A 12,742-nucleotide genomic window follows, 5' to 3' on the forward strand; every position below is an offset into this window, starting at 1 on the left:
TCTGTTCCCTTGGCATTTTATCCATTGCTTTGTTTTCAAATTTCAACTTCATATTTGAACAGTTACATCACACAACTCCCATCTCGGTGGTGGAAGGGAAACACGAGCTAGAAAGAGCACAGTAATTCACATCACCTTGTTTCCTAGGCAGAGACCAAAACACTGCTTGCAAAATATCAGTATTTTTATGCTACAAAAATACAATTAGACTCTCAATTACATTTTATTAAATTTACTCCTGGGACTTTGTTAGTGCAAGACAGGCAAAGGAACTCTCAAAGGCTCTCACTAAATCCTCCGCAGTAAGCCTTGCCACTCCTGCAGCTACAGAAAGGGAAAAAAATATTGTTTCCAGGGACCAGAAATCCAAATTCTGCAGACACATCTGCCACAAAGTCTCCCCTAAGTTGTGAGTCCCAGGGAACAAACTGGATTTACTCACTTGACTGAGGTTTTCCATGGGCACAACCTGTGTCTGCAGAAGTGGGTGCTCGAGCGGTAGCTCAGGAACAAGCAAGACACTGAGGAGCTACTCCAACAAGAGGACTCTCCACCTTTTCTGAATACTGGCATCTCCCAAAAAAGAGAGCTTGCAGATTTAATTAAATTTTACTATTTTATTTGTGAAAAAACTACAAGCAGAATTCATAAATAGACATTTCTATTTAAAGCAGGAAAATGATAAAGTGGCTTCTAATAACAGTCGTGCACATGCCAGTAACAGGAATATATTAACATCTTTTATTTGCTAGACAAAGAGCAGTGTCCAATATAAATTTCCCAAAAACATTTAAGACCTGTGAATTTCTGACCAGTTCACAAAACCACCATTGACACTTTAGCATGAAGATTAAAACAAACCTAACAGGACTGTCAGCTCTAAAGACTTTACAGAGCGGAAAAACTTTCAGAAGCGTTATACAAGCTGTCTTTCTGGGCAAATGAAAAATAGAGCTCGTATAATACATTAACATAAAAATCCACAAGATAAGATTATGTTTTGACATACTTAAACAAGCAATCTATATTTGTCTCCAACAAACAAAGCTAAGGAAATAATGTAACCATCTTTACACAGTAAATTAAGGTTACAAGTCATACACAAGAACAGAACTGCTTGCGCATTAAAAACTGTTCAGCTCCATTGTCATACTCTAAATGTTGGCTCTTAAAACCATTCGGTTACATACAAGCAAAGGTTATTATATAGTCAGCAATTAATAAATTTTCAATAATTTAAGTTTATGGTAGAGCTTAAAAAAGTAGACTGAGAATGATCTTGGTAAGGCAGGTGAAAACATCTCAGTGGAAATAAACTCACAGAAGCTGCTGCCAAATTTTGGGTCTGTCCAATTTGAAGCAAAGTTCCAATTGAAATAAATAGCCTGGTGGTGTAAAACGCTGTCACCTTTCCTTTGCAGAACTACGTCAACTGAGCGAGTCAGGCAAGCTGTGTCGGTGTCTGTGTGTGTGTGTCTGTGTAAGAGTCCAAACTTTGCCATCGTAACACTGTGCTTCACTTACCTGCGTTCTGTGCCACTGAACACCGTGAATCTGGTCCTTCCCTACACTAGTGTTTGCTTGGTTTGCTTCTGGAACACCTTCCCCACCCAGGGCGGGCCAGCCCACGGCCACGGCGCGGAGGGAACCGCGCCTGCGGCGCCGCAGGAACGCCAACTCCCGAAATGGTGAAAGCAAACGCTGTCCTTCAAACCACAACACAACAGCTACGGGTGAGGCTGGGGCTTCAATGCTTAGCTAGCACTTCCTAACTGATTGCAGAATTACAGGTCACTCGTTCCAAAGAAATTTTCCCATCTGTTTGTAGCAAGCTACTTCATCGAGGAGGCACGCCAAAGGGACAGATGTTACCGACTTTACCACGAGTAGCTGGGTACGGCGTTAAAGCTTTTCAACTGATCTACAGGTCTAGTTTCACTTGAAAAAGAAGCAATTTCCTGGTACACACAATGCTATTTTTTTTTCTTTTTTTTTGCACAAATTCCCAGATCCAACGAAGAAGGTGAGCACGTGGTTTGACTTGAAGCACCAGAATGAGCCCTGCTGAGGCCAGCGGGACCTGCCACTCGCTCACGCTCTTGGCTGGATCACGGCCGAGATGCACGCAAGCCTAATTGATAATGGATCATTTATAAAGCAGTGCAAAATATACAAGTTCAGGGGCATCTTCAAAAAATCTCTCTTAAAAAATTATTCCAATACATTTCAGTAAAATAAATAAATATGGCTGACCAGTTTACCCTCCCTGAGACCCTTAAAGGAATAGTAAAAACTGGAAAAGGAATGTCTTTGCAATATCCCACTAATGTTAAAATGTGGATTGAGATATTCATAGTATTTAAAACTATGTATAATAAATTGTCTTGATGCTCATAGGAAGCATCTGTTTTCCTTTGGTTCTTTAATACTTTTAAAAATGCGTACAAAAGACAGCCTATACTGTGAATATAAGCAGAATTAAGTTGGGGTGCCCATGCTAATGTTCCGAATAAAACCACTGCTGCCAAGGCACTGCCACTGCACATGCCTTCAAGCAGGGGCCCTACCAGATCCCTTACTCACACATTTCTGTCACCAGTGTGAAAGGAACCTACATCTGCTACTCAAAACCACACAGATTTTAAAAAAAATCTTAAATCAGTTGCCTTCACAAAGAGAAATTTCTCTTGCCAAGCAAATAATTCACAATATAACAAGCAGGCACAAAGTTGTCAAAATGTGGCCCTCTTTCATCATGTCTAAAAGTTATGCATTTGATGTCAGATGAAGCCACAGCCTCTGTGCCTGAAATTACTGCAAAGCACCCTGGGGCCACTAAATAAAGATGAAAAGCCAAAGAGGTTTGGGGTTTGTTTTCTTTCTTAACAAAAGGTTGTTTTGCTTTTTAACAAAAGTTTGTTTCACCTCTTCAGCTGAGTGTTTTAGCAGGATAATGCATGGAAGGTAAACTGTAAAGCAACACTAACAGGCCAGGAAAAGAAATTATAGTCTGGATAGCTTTAGAGTAAGAATGAAGGAGATGCTGGTCATGAGCATGAGCCACACATCGCTCACTTGCCAGCAAGAAAACTTTTCCCTACTTTTGCTCCCACAGCAGGAGACTCAGAAGTGTCTGAACGCTGACAAGCCCATCACTGGACAAGATGCTGTTCAGAAAGCACTCTTGGGACACAGATGGATGCCAAGGGTAAGAGCCAGCCCAACAGCATGGATGGGACAGATGGGACAGGGCTGACAAGCACCGACCCACACGCGGCTGGAGCGAGCACCAGCTCCGTTCCTGAGCTTGGGATTGCCCCCAGGCTCCCTGCTGCCTTCAACCCACAGCAACCACTCCAGTTCTGGTAACCTGGGGCACTGAGGCTGCTGGCTGCAATTCATTAACAACACCAACACGTGTGGGACTGGCTGTGCAGGACACAGCCATGCTCATGTTACCAAACACACGGATCTGGGGTGTAACACCAGCAGTCTGGTTGGGAATGCTTCTGCTCCAGCTGGGCATGGACCTGCACATCACCAACCTGAGTGACCCTAGGGGAAGCACCAGCTACCTGGAGCAATCCTCTCTCATCTCAGATCCCAAGCTGTAACAATTAAAACCGTGGTCCAGTACACTTTAGCCATTGCTTAGGGAAGAAACGGGGAAGGAACAATAGAGAGAACAGGTCCCATCCAGGTTCAAACCTTCAGGAACACTTTTCACCTAAGACCAGTTCCATTTCAGTTTCAGTACTTTCACAGAAGGGGACTGTCCCAGATCTTGAACGGTTCAATTATTTTGTTTTATCACTTCACAGTGTTTCAAGCACCAGCGTTTCCATGTATTGGTTTCAAATAACCCTTTATATATATTTATTTATATATATATTTATATATAATTTATATCAAAACTGATAGTACACAGTATAACTGGAAGAAGAACTGAACTTAAAAAGGATATGTTGAAAGAGGATGGAGTTTGTGAATGCAATAAATAAAGCCCCCTTCCCACCCCACCCACTCCCTACCCCAAAACAAAAAGTTGTCATGTTCATGGAAAATTGTGCACAGCAGATATTATAAAAAAGTAGATTCAGGAGCACATCCAATTATAAATGATTGTTAGGAAAATCATATAAAACAATGGAATACATAAAAGTGTCAAGAGTAATCGCTAGGGTGAGAAATTCCTTGGTGGCCAGATGCCCACGGCAAGCAGAAATTATCCTGGTTGCATCAGTAAGAGGTCGATGTCCGAGAAAGTGTGTTCAAGCACAGAAGAGGCTCTCCAGGATTTGAACAGCGTGGGCAGGTGGAGTGTTTGAATTTCATACCCTGATTCATAGTTTCCACAACTCCATGTGCAATTTTTCAGAAAGATTCGTCGTTGACTGCCGACATGTCCCCCTTGGGCGTGGAGGAACGGGACGAGCCCTTGTCTGTGCTCTCAGAGCCCGAGCTGCTCTGATTCTGTTGTTCTGATCCTGCACTGGAGGTCACTGTAGAAGACGACGTGGATGAAGAGCGAGTCTTTTCTTTAAAGTCTGTGATAATTACTGTGACATTTCCCACTGTGACTGCCAGCTGCTGTGCGGTACTTCTGTCCACATTTTTCAGTCTGGGTCTAAAACAAATGAGAAGACATTTATTAAAAGGATAAAAATAAAGGAGAAAGGGAAAGTTTATTAGGAGAAGCATTTGAAAACAAACTCGGTGTGACTTGTGCTCCCTTGCCTGCGCAGTTGGCAGTGGCTGGGAGGAGAAGCCAGGCAGGCAGAGTGCTGCAGAGCACAGGATGAAGGTGTGCCCTGCTCCCTGTGCCAGCCAGGCTCCCTGTGCCTCTGAGGGCTGCGGGGCACACTCAGCCCCAGAGAACAACCTGGCTCACAGAGCTCTGCACAGGGAGGCTCCTGCAGGCTTCTCTCCATCCAACCCTGCCAGAAAGGAGGACACCACAGCAGAGCCAAGCGGACAGGAGCCAGACAGAGCAAAGGATCTCCTCCCCAAGGGGCAGATGAAAGACTTCTCTTATCTAAATTCACCATCTCATCATGTGCCCTGATGTTATGAGACAAGGCTGTGACTCTGCAATACAAAACCACATGAAAGCATTCGGCCATGGCTCTTTCATTCCCCATGTTGGAACTCTGCAGCTGCAAACAACACAGGCACTGGGACAACTTGGCTTCTCTTTCAGCTGCTTTGAGCTTATACAAATCAGATGCCCAATCAGCCTATGGATAAAATAGCTCATAATGTTCCCTCTGGAATTGAGGCTATTGTAAATAAAATCCAAAATGTACAACGGTATTTTTTGCAGCCAGAGCTTTTGGTTAGGGGAAAAAGAAAAGGGGAAAGAAAAAACCACAAATCACCTGAAAAGAACCCACTGGTATTTATTGCTCAGGATTATCTCAGTAATTTGCATGCTGTGCTATCAATTCAATTAGTAATGTAGCTAATAAGGGTCGAAGCTCTAGGAAGCTGACATTCAAGCGCATTTCACGGGTTGGTCCAAAGCTCTGCTTCAACAAGCCTTGGACATTCCTCCAGCTACCAGCAAATTCCAAGTCAGCTGCAGAGACCGCTGTAATTTACAGCTTTTGCTCCTAATTAAGGGTCAGACTTAAGCAGCAGAATATTCCCAATAGGGAAATTAAAAAGGAGAGTCTTTATACATCAGTGAAAAGTAGCTTGCTGAGAGCTGCCTTATTGAGAGGGATGGAGGGAAGGTTAATTTACTTTGGGATCAAGCTTCAGCTTTTAAACCACTCTGCCTTTTCTCCTCCTCACTTGCAGCACACAAGGCAAGTGCAGTAAAACAGAAAAAGAGGGAATTAAGCTCATTTTCTACCCGCCATGAATACTCAATGGCTTGCAGTGGTAAGTTAACAAGGAGAAAGTCCTTAAGCAGCAGTTATCCAAGTGGTATTCCAGAATCAGAACAGAAAAATGCACTGAGGACAGATGTACAGCTTCCAAAATAGAACAATTGTATTTCTGCAAACTTCCTCACCAAAAATAAAATTACCGCACCAAAAATAGTATTTTCTTATCTAACCTAGGAGGCTGCTGCAATTTTTAACAAGTACCACAGGAAGAGCATTTTTAATAGACAGAAAATACAAACAAAACCCCAAAACACTGCTGCATTGTGCTCAGTCAAACTCCTCCTTGCAGCAGCCCCTTCGCTCCAGGACCGGCCTTTCCAAGCTCGGGGCCGCGCTCTGGATTCCCGGAGCAGGGAGATGCACCCACGCTGCACAGACACACTCACAGGAGCTGCCAAGCTGCACAGGCAACCACGGGGAGGTGAAATGATGCCACCTCGTTTGTGGCTTCCAAGAAAGGCCGGCTGGCTGAGCAGGGTTTGAGGTTTCCGCCGGCGCTGCGGTACCGTCCCGGCAGATCCCCCGCACGGCTCTCGCTGTTCCCGGAAGCAAAGCACGAGGACGTATTTTCCTCCCCGAGCCCCCAGTTCCTCTAGGAAACCCAGTCCTTCCTGTAATTTGCCTCGGTCATTTGTTTCCTCTTGTACTCAGAAAGAGCCAAAATGCTGGCCCAGATACCGGAACAGAGCCCGCTGCCTCCGCCTTCCTACAGGGCTGGTCATGAACTGCGGCTATTGCTCGTTAAAAGGTAGCTCTGAGAGGTGCAATTAGCTTAAAAAAAAGAAAAAATGGAGCTGCCCATGCATCTTTAAATGCCAGGACAACGTAACATGGAAGGGCTGTGGGAAGCAGGGCTGAGGTACAGGATTTCCCCACAGTCCCACTCACAAACATTCACCTTATCACTTCTAGAACTGAGCCTCCCAACCATTTCTCTGGGAGGTTTTCAGGGTTTCCCCTGTACAAAGAGTTGATTAAGCACAGATGGAAACCACCAATCTCTTCAGCACATGCATACAATTTTTGCTTCTTATAGAAGAAAGGGATTGGCCCACTCATGTTATTTTGCAAAATTAAACACCCTGATGCTTCAGGTTTATAGCAAAAGGGTTTTATGGCCAAATAAGTCAAGTGTTTCAAAACATTCAATCTGAAAGTACACAGAAAGGCATGGTATAAACCAAGACATATTGTCAGAAACAGGCATGGTATCCAAGAAATTTAAACAGGATTTCTTAAAAATCCAGAGAGCCCTAAAAGACAATTTACAAAAAAACCCAGAAAAACTGTTAAGCAATCTGGGCATGAAAAAAACTTATCATTCTGTAAAAATCAAAAAAGACTCTTGACAGCACTCCTGAGAATTGCAAGAAAAGTTCTACTAAATAAAACACTTCAAAAGACAGTTTAAGAAGTAAAGGAGATGAGGTACCCTTTAAAAATAGCCAGCTAGACCTGGTACTATTAAGGCTTAATTAGGCCTGGCAAAAGCTTGCCACAAAACATGGACTAAAAGACTTTGCAGTAGACAGAGTGACTCCTTAAATGAGTAAAAACAATTATTTGATGCAATCTCTCAATTTAATATTATGTCATTAGTCAAGTACATCAAGTCTCCTGCATCCTAAGTCTCAAAATAAGTACCATTTAAAGAAGAACAGGACAAGAAAAGAGTCACTGCAATAAAGCTGCCTCTCTGTAATCAAATCAGGAATGGACACTTCTTTCTTTAGGGGCTGAGGAAGAGTTAACAGCAGTCCCTGCAAACAGCTCAGTCTTGTAGCACAGCAGATTTCACAGTGCCCTCATTACATTCCACTGGGTTACTATGCAAAGGATATTCCCTCTTTTTAAAGATTTTCATGCTATTATTTAAAAACTTCCAAGACAAGAGTTTTCTGTAGTCACACCTTGCCAATTTGAATGCCAACAGCAGTGCCAACCATATTTCCCATGTGCTTTATCAGTTTTTGCAGCTGATACTGCCTCAGTTCATGTGGTTTCACTATAAAACACCTATTACAGCACATTTTAAAAAGAGATGCAATTCTTATACAGCCCACACAGGCAAAGCACCCAGTTCAGTTCTGCCTCCTGTAGCTCTCAAGTTCAATAATACAAAAACTGTTCTGAGATGCTGAATTTTTGATTTAAAAAATGGAAGAACAATATAGGCAAGACTAGGAATAAACCTCTCTCCATACACTCATTTCAAACTTAGCCAAATATCAAACCAGCCATTTGTACTTTTTGTTGATAGCAAGATCCCAGCAAATCTGTTCATGTATACTTATACTGTTCATGTTCATTTATACTTGGAAAATTATCTTGACAATTACAGCGACTGAATTACAGATAAGGAAGTAAAAAAGTAACCTTTGTTACTGCTATCAAGTGATGATAAGAATTTGATACGATTGCTGGTTAATGTTTTTCCTCCACTGTGTCTACAGTCAAAAGCATTACTACCCAACTGACAATACAATTATTTTAGCAGAGAAATGAAAATGGAATGGACAACAGAATTAATATTTCCAAAGCCTGAATCTGTCCTCACTAGTGGAGTGTTCAAGTGCTTGTACATCAAAAAAAGAAGTGTTTGCTTTTTAACACAGTTCTCAGGTACCACAGGCTTAACTTTAGTCTAGAGTTACCTTGAAGTGTGATTTGAGTCGCTGGTCTTTGTTGTAGTATTCCCAGACTGTATGCTGTTTGCTTCACTAGGAGGATCTTTCACAATATCCGACTTTGGTCTGTGAGAATTGGATGGAAGAGGGAGATTACAATGTTGGTTTAAATGCACAACTGACCAATGCACAGTGCTACTGAAATCACATCACATTTAATACTGCATCCTTCAAACTTACTTAGTCTTTTTGTTAGTGTTCTTCTTTGTAACACTTGGACTAATTTCCTTCTCTTTGTCAGGTTTTTCCTTGTCTTGTTTTTCCACTTTCTCCTTCTTCTCCTTCTTAGGTGGTGGTGGGGTTGCATATTGCTGGGCAACTTGTTGTGCCACCAACTGAGAGTTTATTCTAGGTTTTCTACAATGACAATGAAAAGAGAGACCTATAGTCAGTCTTACGCAGTAAAAATAACTATGCTGAGAGCAGTATGAAGATTTATTTCAGCAACCAGGGAAGAACACTCCACTTAAAGAACCAAATGGATGTCCTTATTTGATGTGAAGTACTACTGCTGTTACCAAACAAGACAGAAACGTTAAAAGAAAGAAATATTCTGAACTGCTGTTTCATCAGGTTTTAGTATCTAACATTATGAAGTATAATGCTCCCTTTCTTCATCTATGTCATGAAATCACAGCCAGTTTTGGGGGAAACAGCAGTGAAAAATCAGCTTTCCAGAAGCTGCCAGCAATACACTGTGGCTACACTTGAAGAAAAGGAACAGAATGTGACAAAAAGAAAAGTTTCCTGATAAACATCAGCCTCCTTCATATCCTTCAGTTTAATTTCCCAAATAATCTTCTGGTTCAGCAGCAGCAAACCTTGCACAAGTAACAAAGAACAAGAGAAGGTAACTGAGATGACTTTGTCCCGAGGGCTGGGCTGGCAGGAGCACAGCAGACAAGTGGGCATTCACAGTGGCACTGGGAACAGCCGTGCCAGCCTCCGACACACTGGCCTCACACCATTGTCCCCAGTGTGCTCACACAGAAACACCAGCAAGCTGCCTTTCAAAGGCTGCTTCCACTGCAAATTGTGGCTTACACAGAGAGGAGCTTTGCATGTAACCAGTATCTTGGTTATTGATCCTCTCACATCCCACAGGAATTGGTACCTTTGTCTCTCCTGCATTCCTCATCCAAACTCTCATGTTCTCTCTTGACAACTCAAAAACTTTTCCCCCTGGCACATCACAAAGCAATTTATACTCTGAATACTTCAGCTATTCATGATCAATTCAATTCCTTCAACACTCCAGAAAGATCTGTACTCCCTGTGACCACACAGCTCGTGGGAGAGGAACAAAACCAGGTAATCAACTCCCTTAGTCGTCCATAATAAACCAAATGCTAATTGCAACAGTTGCCCAGGCTTGTCCAGAGCTGTTAAATTGTTCATAAATACAAATCAAATTTGCACACAGATCAGACTACAACAGATTGCACTTGGGTGCAGCTTTCACTGGCAATCAGCTCTACAGCTGGTGAACCCCAGGGCTTTGTGCTGCAGAGCTCTGTACCTGTACCCAGCTTTTACTACAAACATCCAGAGAGGTTTCAAGCACCTACTTAGTGGTGTGATGTGTTGAAAAAAAGTCTAAAACATTAGTTGCTCACACATAACATTTGCATTGAGAGATTATACACACAAGGGAACACCCAGAGAATTTCTACTCCCTGTCATGGGAAAATCCAAGTATCTGCTAAGCCTCTCTTGGTACTGGTTTCCTGTAAAATGGTACCAAGATATTTTTACTAAAGCCAGATATACCCAAGTATTTAATTTCTCTACCACAGATTATTATAAAGTCTATGCAACAAGTTGAAATCAGGCCCCTGACCCATCTCAACACCTCTGGCAATCAGACTTTTCCCCCAACATAGAAACTGTAACTCAGTTGATGCTACAATCTGCATACACATCTGAGTGAACAAAGATCTGGTCTTCAGCCTTAAATAACTGTGATACTGAAACGTTTTGCAGATCAGATCAAGCAGTTACCTGTTCCACAGAACAGTGAAGATATTTAGCAACCTTGAAATCCAGTATACAGCAATTTCTGTCTGTATGACTGAGAAGGAACATGTAAAAAGAAGTGGTTTGGTTACATGGAAAAGATTTTCAGATTGATGCAACCACACTAAAAGCTGACAACATTAACTTCTGTCAAGCAACCTGCTCACCACCTACTAAAAAAAAGATAAAATGTCAAGAAATCATCAAAGACAGGGCAGATACCATCTCCCTGCATGATTATACATGATTAACTCACTGCTTGAAGCTGCCACTTCTGCCCAGACTTACAGTTATTTGCTGTTTACACAACCAGCTAAGTCAGAAACGTGAACCATTCATGGGAAATCCCAATTCGTGACTCTGAGAGGTTTTCCCACTTTGCACAACTCTGATGTGCTGCTTGTGATGTGATTTCCAAGCCTTGTGCCCAACCTGTGCAGCTGCCCTTCCCATTGCAGGAGCGCTGCACTGCTTGAACAGAGACACAAATATTAAAATGCAAACTAAAATAAAACCCAAACTTGCATAAATATGTCCCACTGTATTTCCATAGAGAAGGCTGGAATGGCAAAAGGACCAGCCTTAAAGCACTCCTGTGGAGACGCTGCCCCATGCTCTTCTGCTCCTTATCTGTACCTGTGACAGCACACTGCATTTATTAAGTTTGATCATTTTCTGGCCAGTCACTGACCTAACCAGCACAGCTTCTCCAAAATCCCTGTTTGCATATTCCCTCTTACCCACCAGGATGGTTTGCTGGTGAGGGCAAAGCCAAAGGTGGAAGGGAAGAGAGCAGGAAGCAGCCAGGGACCTGTGGGAAGGAGAACCAGCCCTGCCCATGGGTTTGCTCCTGCCATGAGGGAGGGAGCACAAAGCTGCTGAGACTTTGGTCAACACTGAGCATCTTTCAAGGTCTGCTGCACTACTAGAACAGATTTTTTTTTTTTTAATAATGCAAATAACCCAGCAACTTTCCAGTTCCTAATCTGACTGTTTCACCCATGCCAGCAGCAAGTTTAGGAAGAGGGTAAAAGCTAGGTAATTTAAGTAACTGGCAGAGTAAGAGTAATAATAATAGGAGTAATAAAATCCTTCAAGTAAGGCCCACACTGCCACTATAGCCAGGACACACTGGTTAAAAGCCCTTTACTAAAAAGCCAAGCAAAGCAAGTCAAGCAGCACATTTTTAACCACAGCAAACTATAACCTTAGGAACCACAATTGAATAAAGCAGCTGCAACATCCAAACTTACTCCAAGTTTCCCTGCCTACCAAAAAGGATTTATTTGGCCACCTCCAAAGCGAATGCTTCAACCCAGATACACCACTATTATATTAAAGTAGTTATCACTTAAGCAGAACAATCTGAACAGGAAGTTGCAACTACTTCTAAACTTTATTTTTAAGAATAAACAGCTACAGAAACAAGTATTAACCATTTTTATCCCAAAATCTTCTCATTGGTTTACTTTCTGCAACATCAAGTATTCAGGTACACAGAGAATACATCTAAGTGACAAAAACCAAACCCAAACTCAGCCTCTTCAGGCTTTCTAACCAGCACTCATGCTTAAGGAACAACTATGTTGTAACCTACTAGGTTTGAAGTATCAACAGCACTCACAACTCACAGCTAAAAAGCCTCAACTTCCCAAAAATTATCTGAAGAGATGCAATAGTGTTAATTTAGTTCTTGAATTTTCAATGCAAGTATCTGAAATAGGTGTGCTCTCTCCTACCTGAACTTTATGATAGTAAAGTTATGCTTTGCTTGGGTAATTTTCCCTTAATTTAGGTGACAACCTGAGTAAAGATCCAACACTGATGTGACAAACAAATGCACATCATTTTTCTTTTTACAACATGAAGAGGATTGTCTTCTCCCCCTTTAAAACTAAGAGAAATTAAATGAAATTAAACTGTGCTTTCAAAGTTATGTACAGACAAATAAATTGTTTCACATTAACTGAAAGGTAGTTTACATCCCAGGAGCAGACATCTGCACAACAACTCATGACCTCTGCAGCAAGGACACACTGCTGCATGAAAAAGCTGAAATATATTTGTCTGCTCTAAGAATGGCTGTGGCACCTGGGTCTCTTCACCATAAATGATCAACTCCCGTAAATGATCTTTACTACCTTT

The 12,742-nt window shown here is 42.1% G+C and overlaps 1 protein-coding gene across 2 annotated transcripts in view; it reads right to left on the minus strand.

Moving 5' to 3' along the window:
* Positions 1-597: 597 nt before the first annotated feature.
* RYBP (RING1 and YY1 binding protein) overlaps positions 598-12,742 on the minus strand; it is a 41,023-nt gene continuing 28,878 nt past the window's right edge. For both annotated transcript variants that reach the window (XM_036391063.2, XM_036391062.2), the window contains 3 exons: positions 8,762-8,938; positions 8,549-8,647; positions 598-4,627 (listed from right to left, as the gene is read on the minus strand). In XM_036391063.2, coding sequence (XP_036246956.1) covers positions 4,375-4,627; positions 8,549-8,647; positions 8,762-8,938 — 529 coding nt within the window. In that variant the 3' untranslated portion in view covers positions 598-4,374. The remainder of the gene's footprint in view (positions 4,628-8,548; positions 8,648-8,761; positions 8,939-12,742) is intronic.

This window comes from Molothrus ater, chromosome 11 (assembly GCF_012460135.2).
Source record: "Molothrus ater isolate BHLD 08-10-18 breed brown headed cowbird chromosome 11, BPBGC_Mater_1.1, whole genome shotgun sequence".
Classification (NCBI taxonomy): domain Eukaryota; kingdom Metazoa; phylum Chordata; class Aves; order Passeriformes; family Icteridae; genus Molothrus; species Molothrus ater.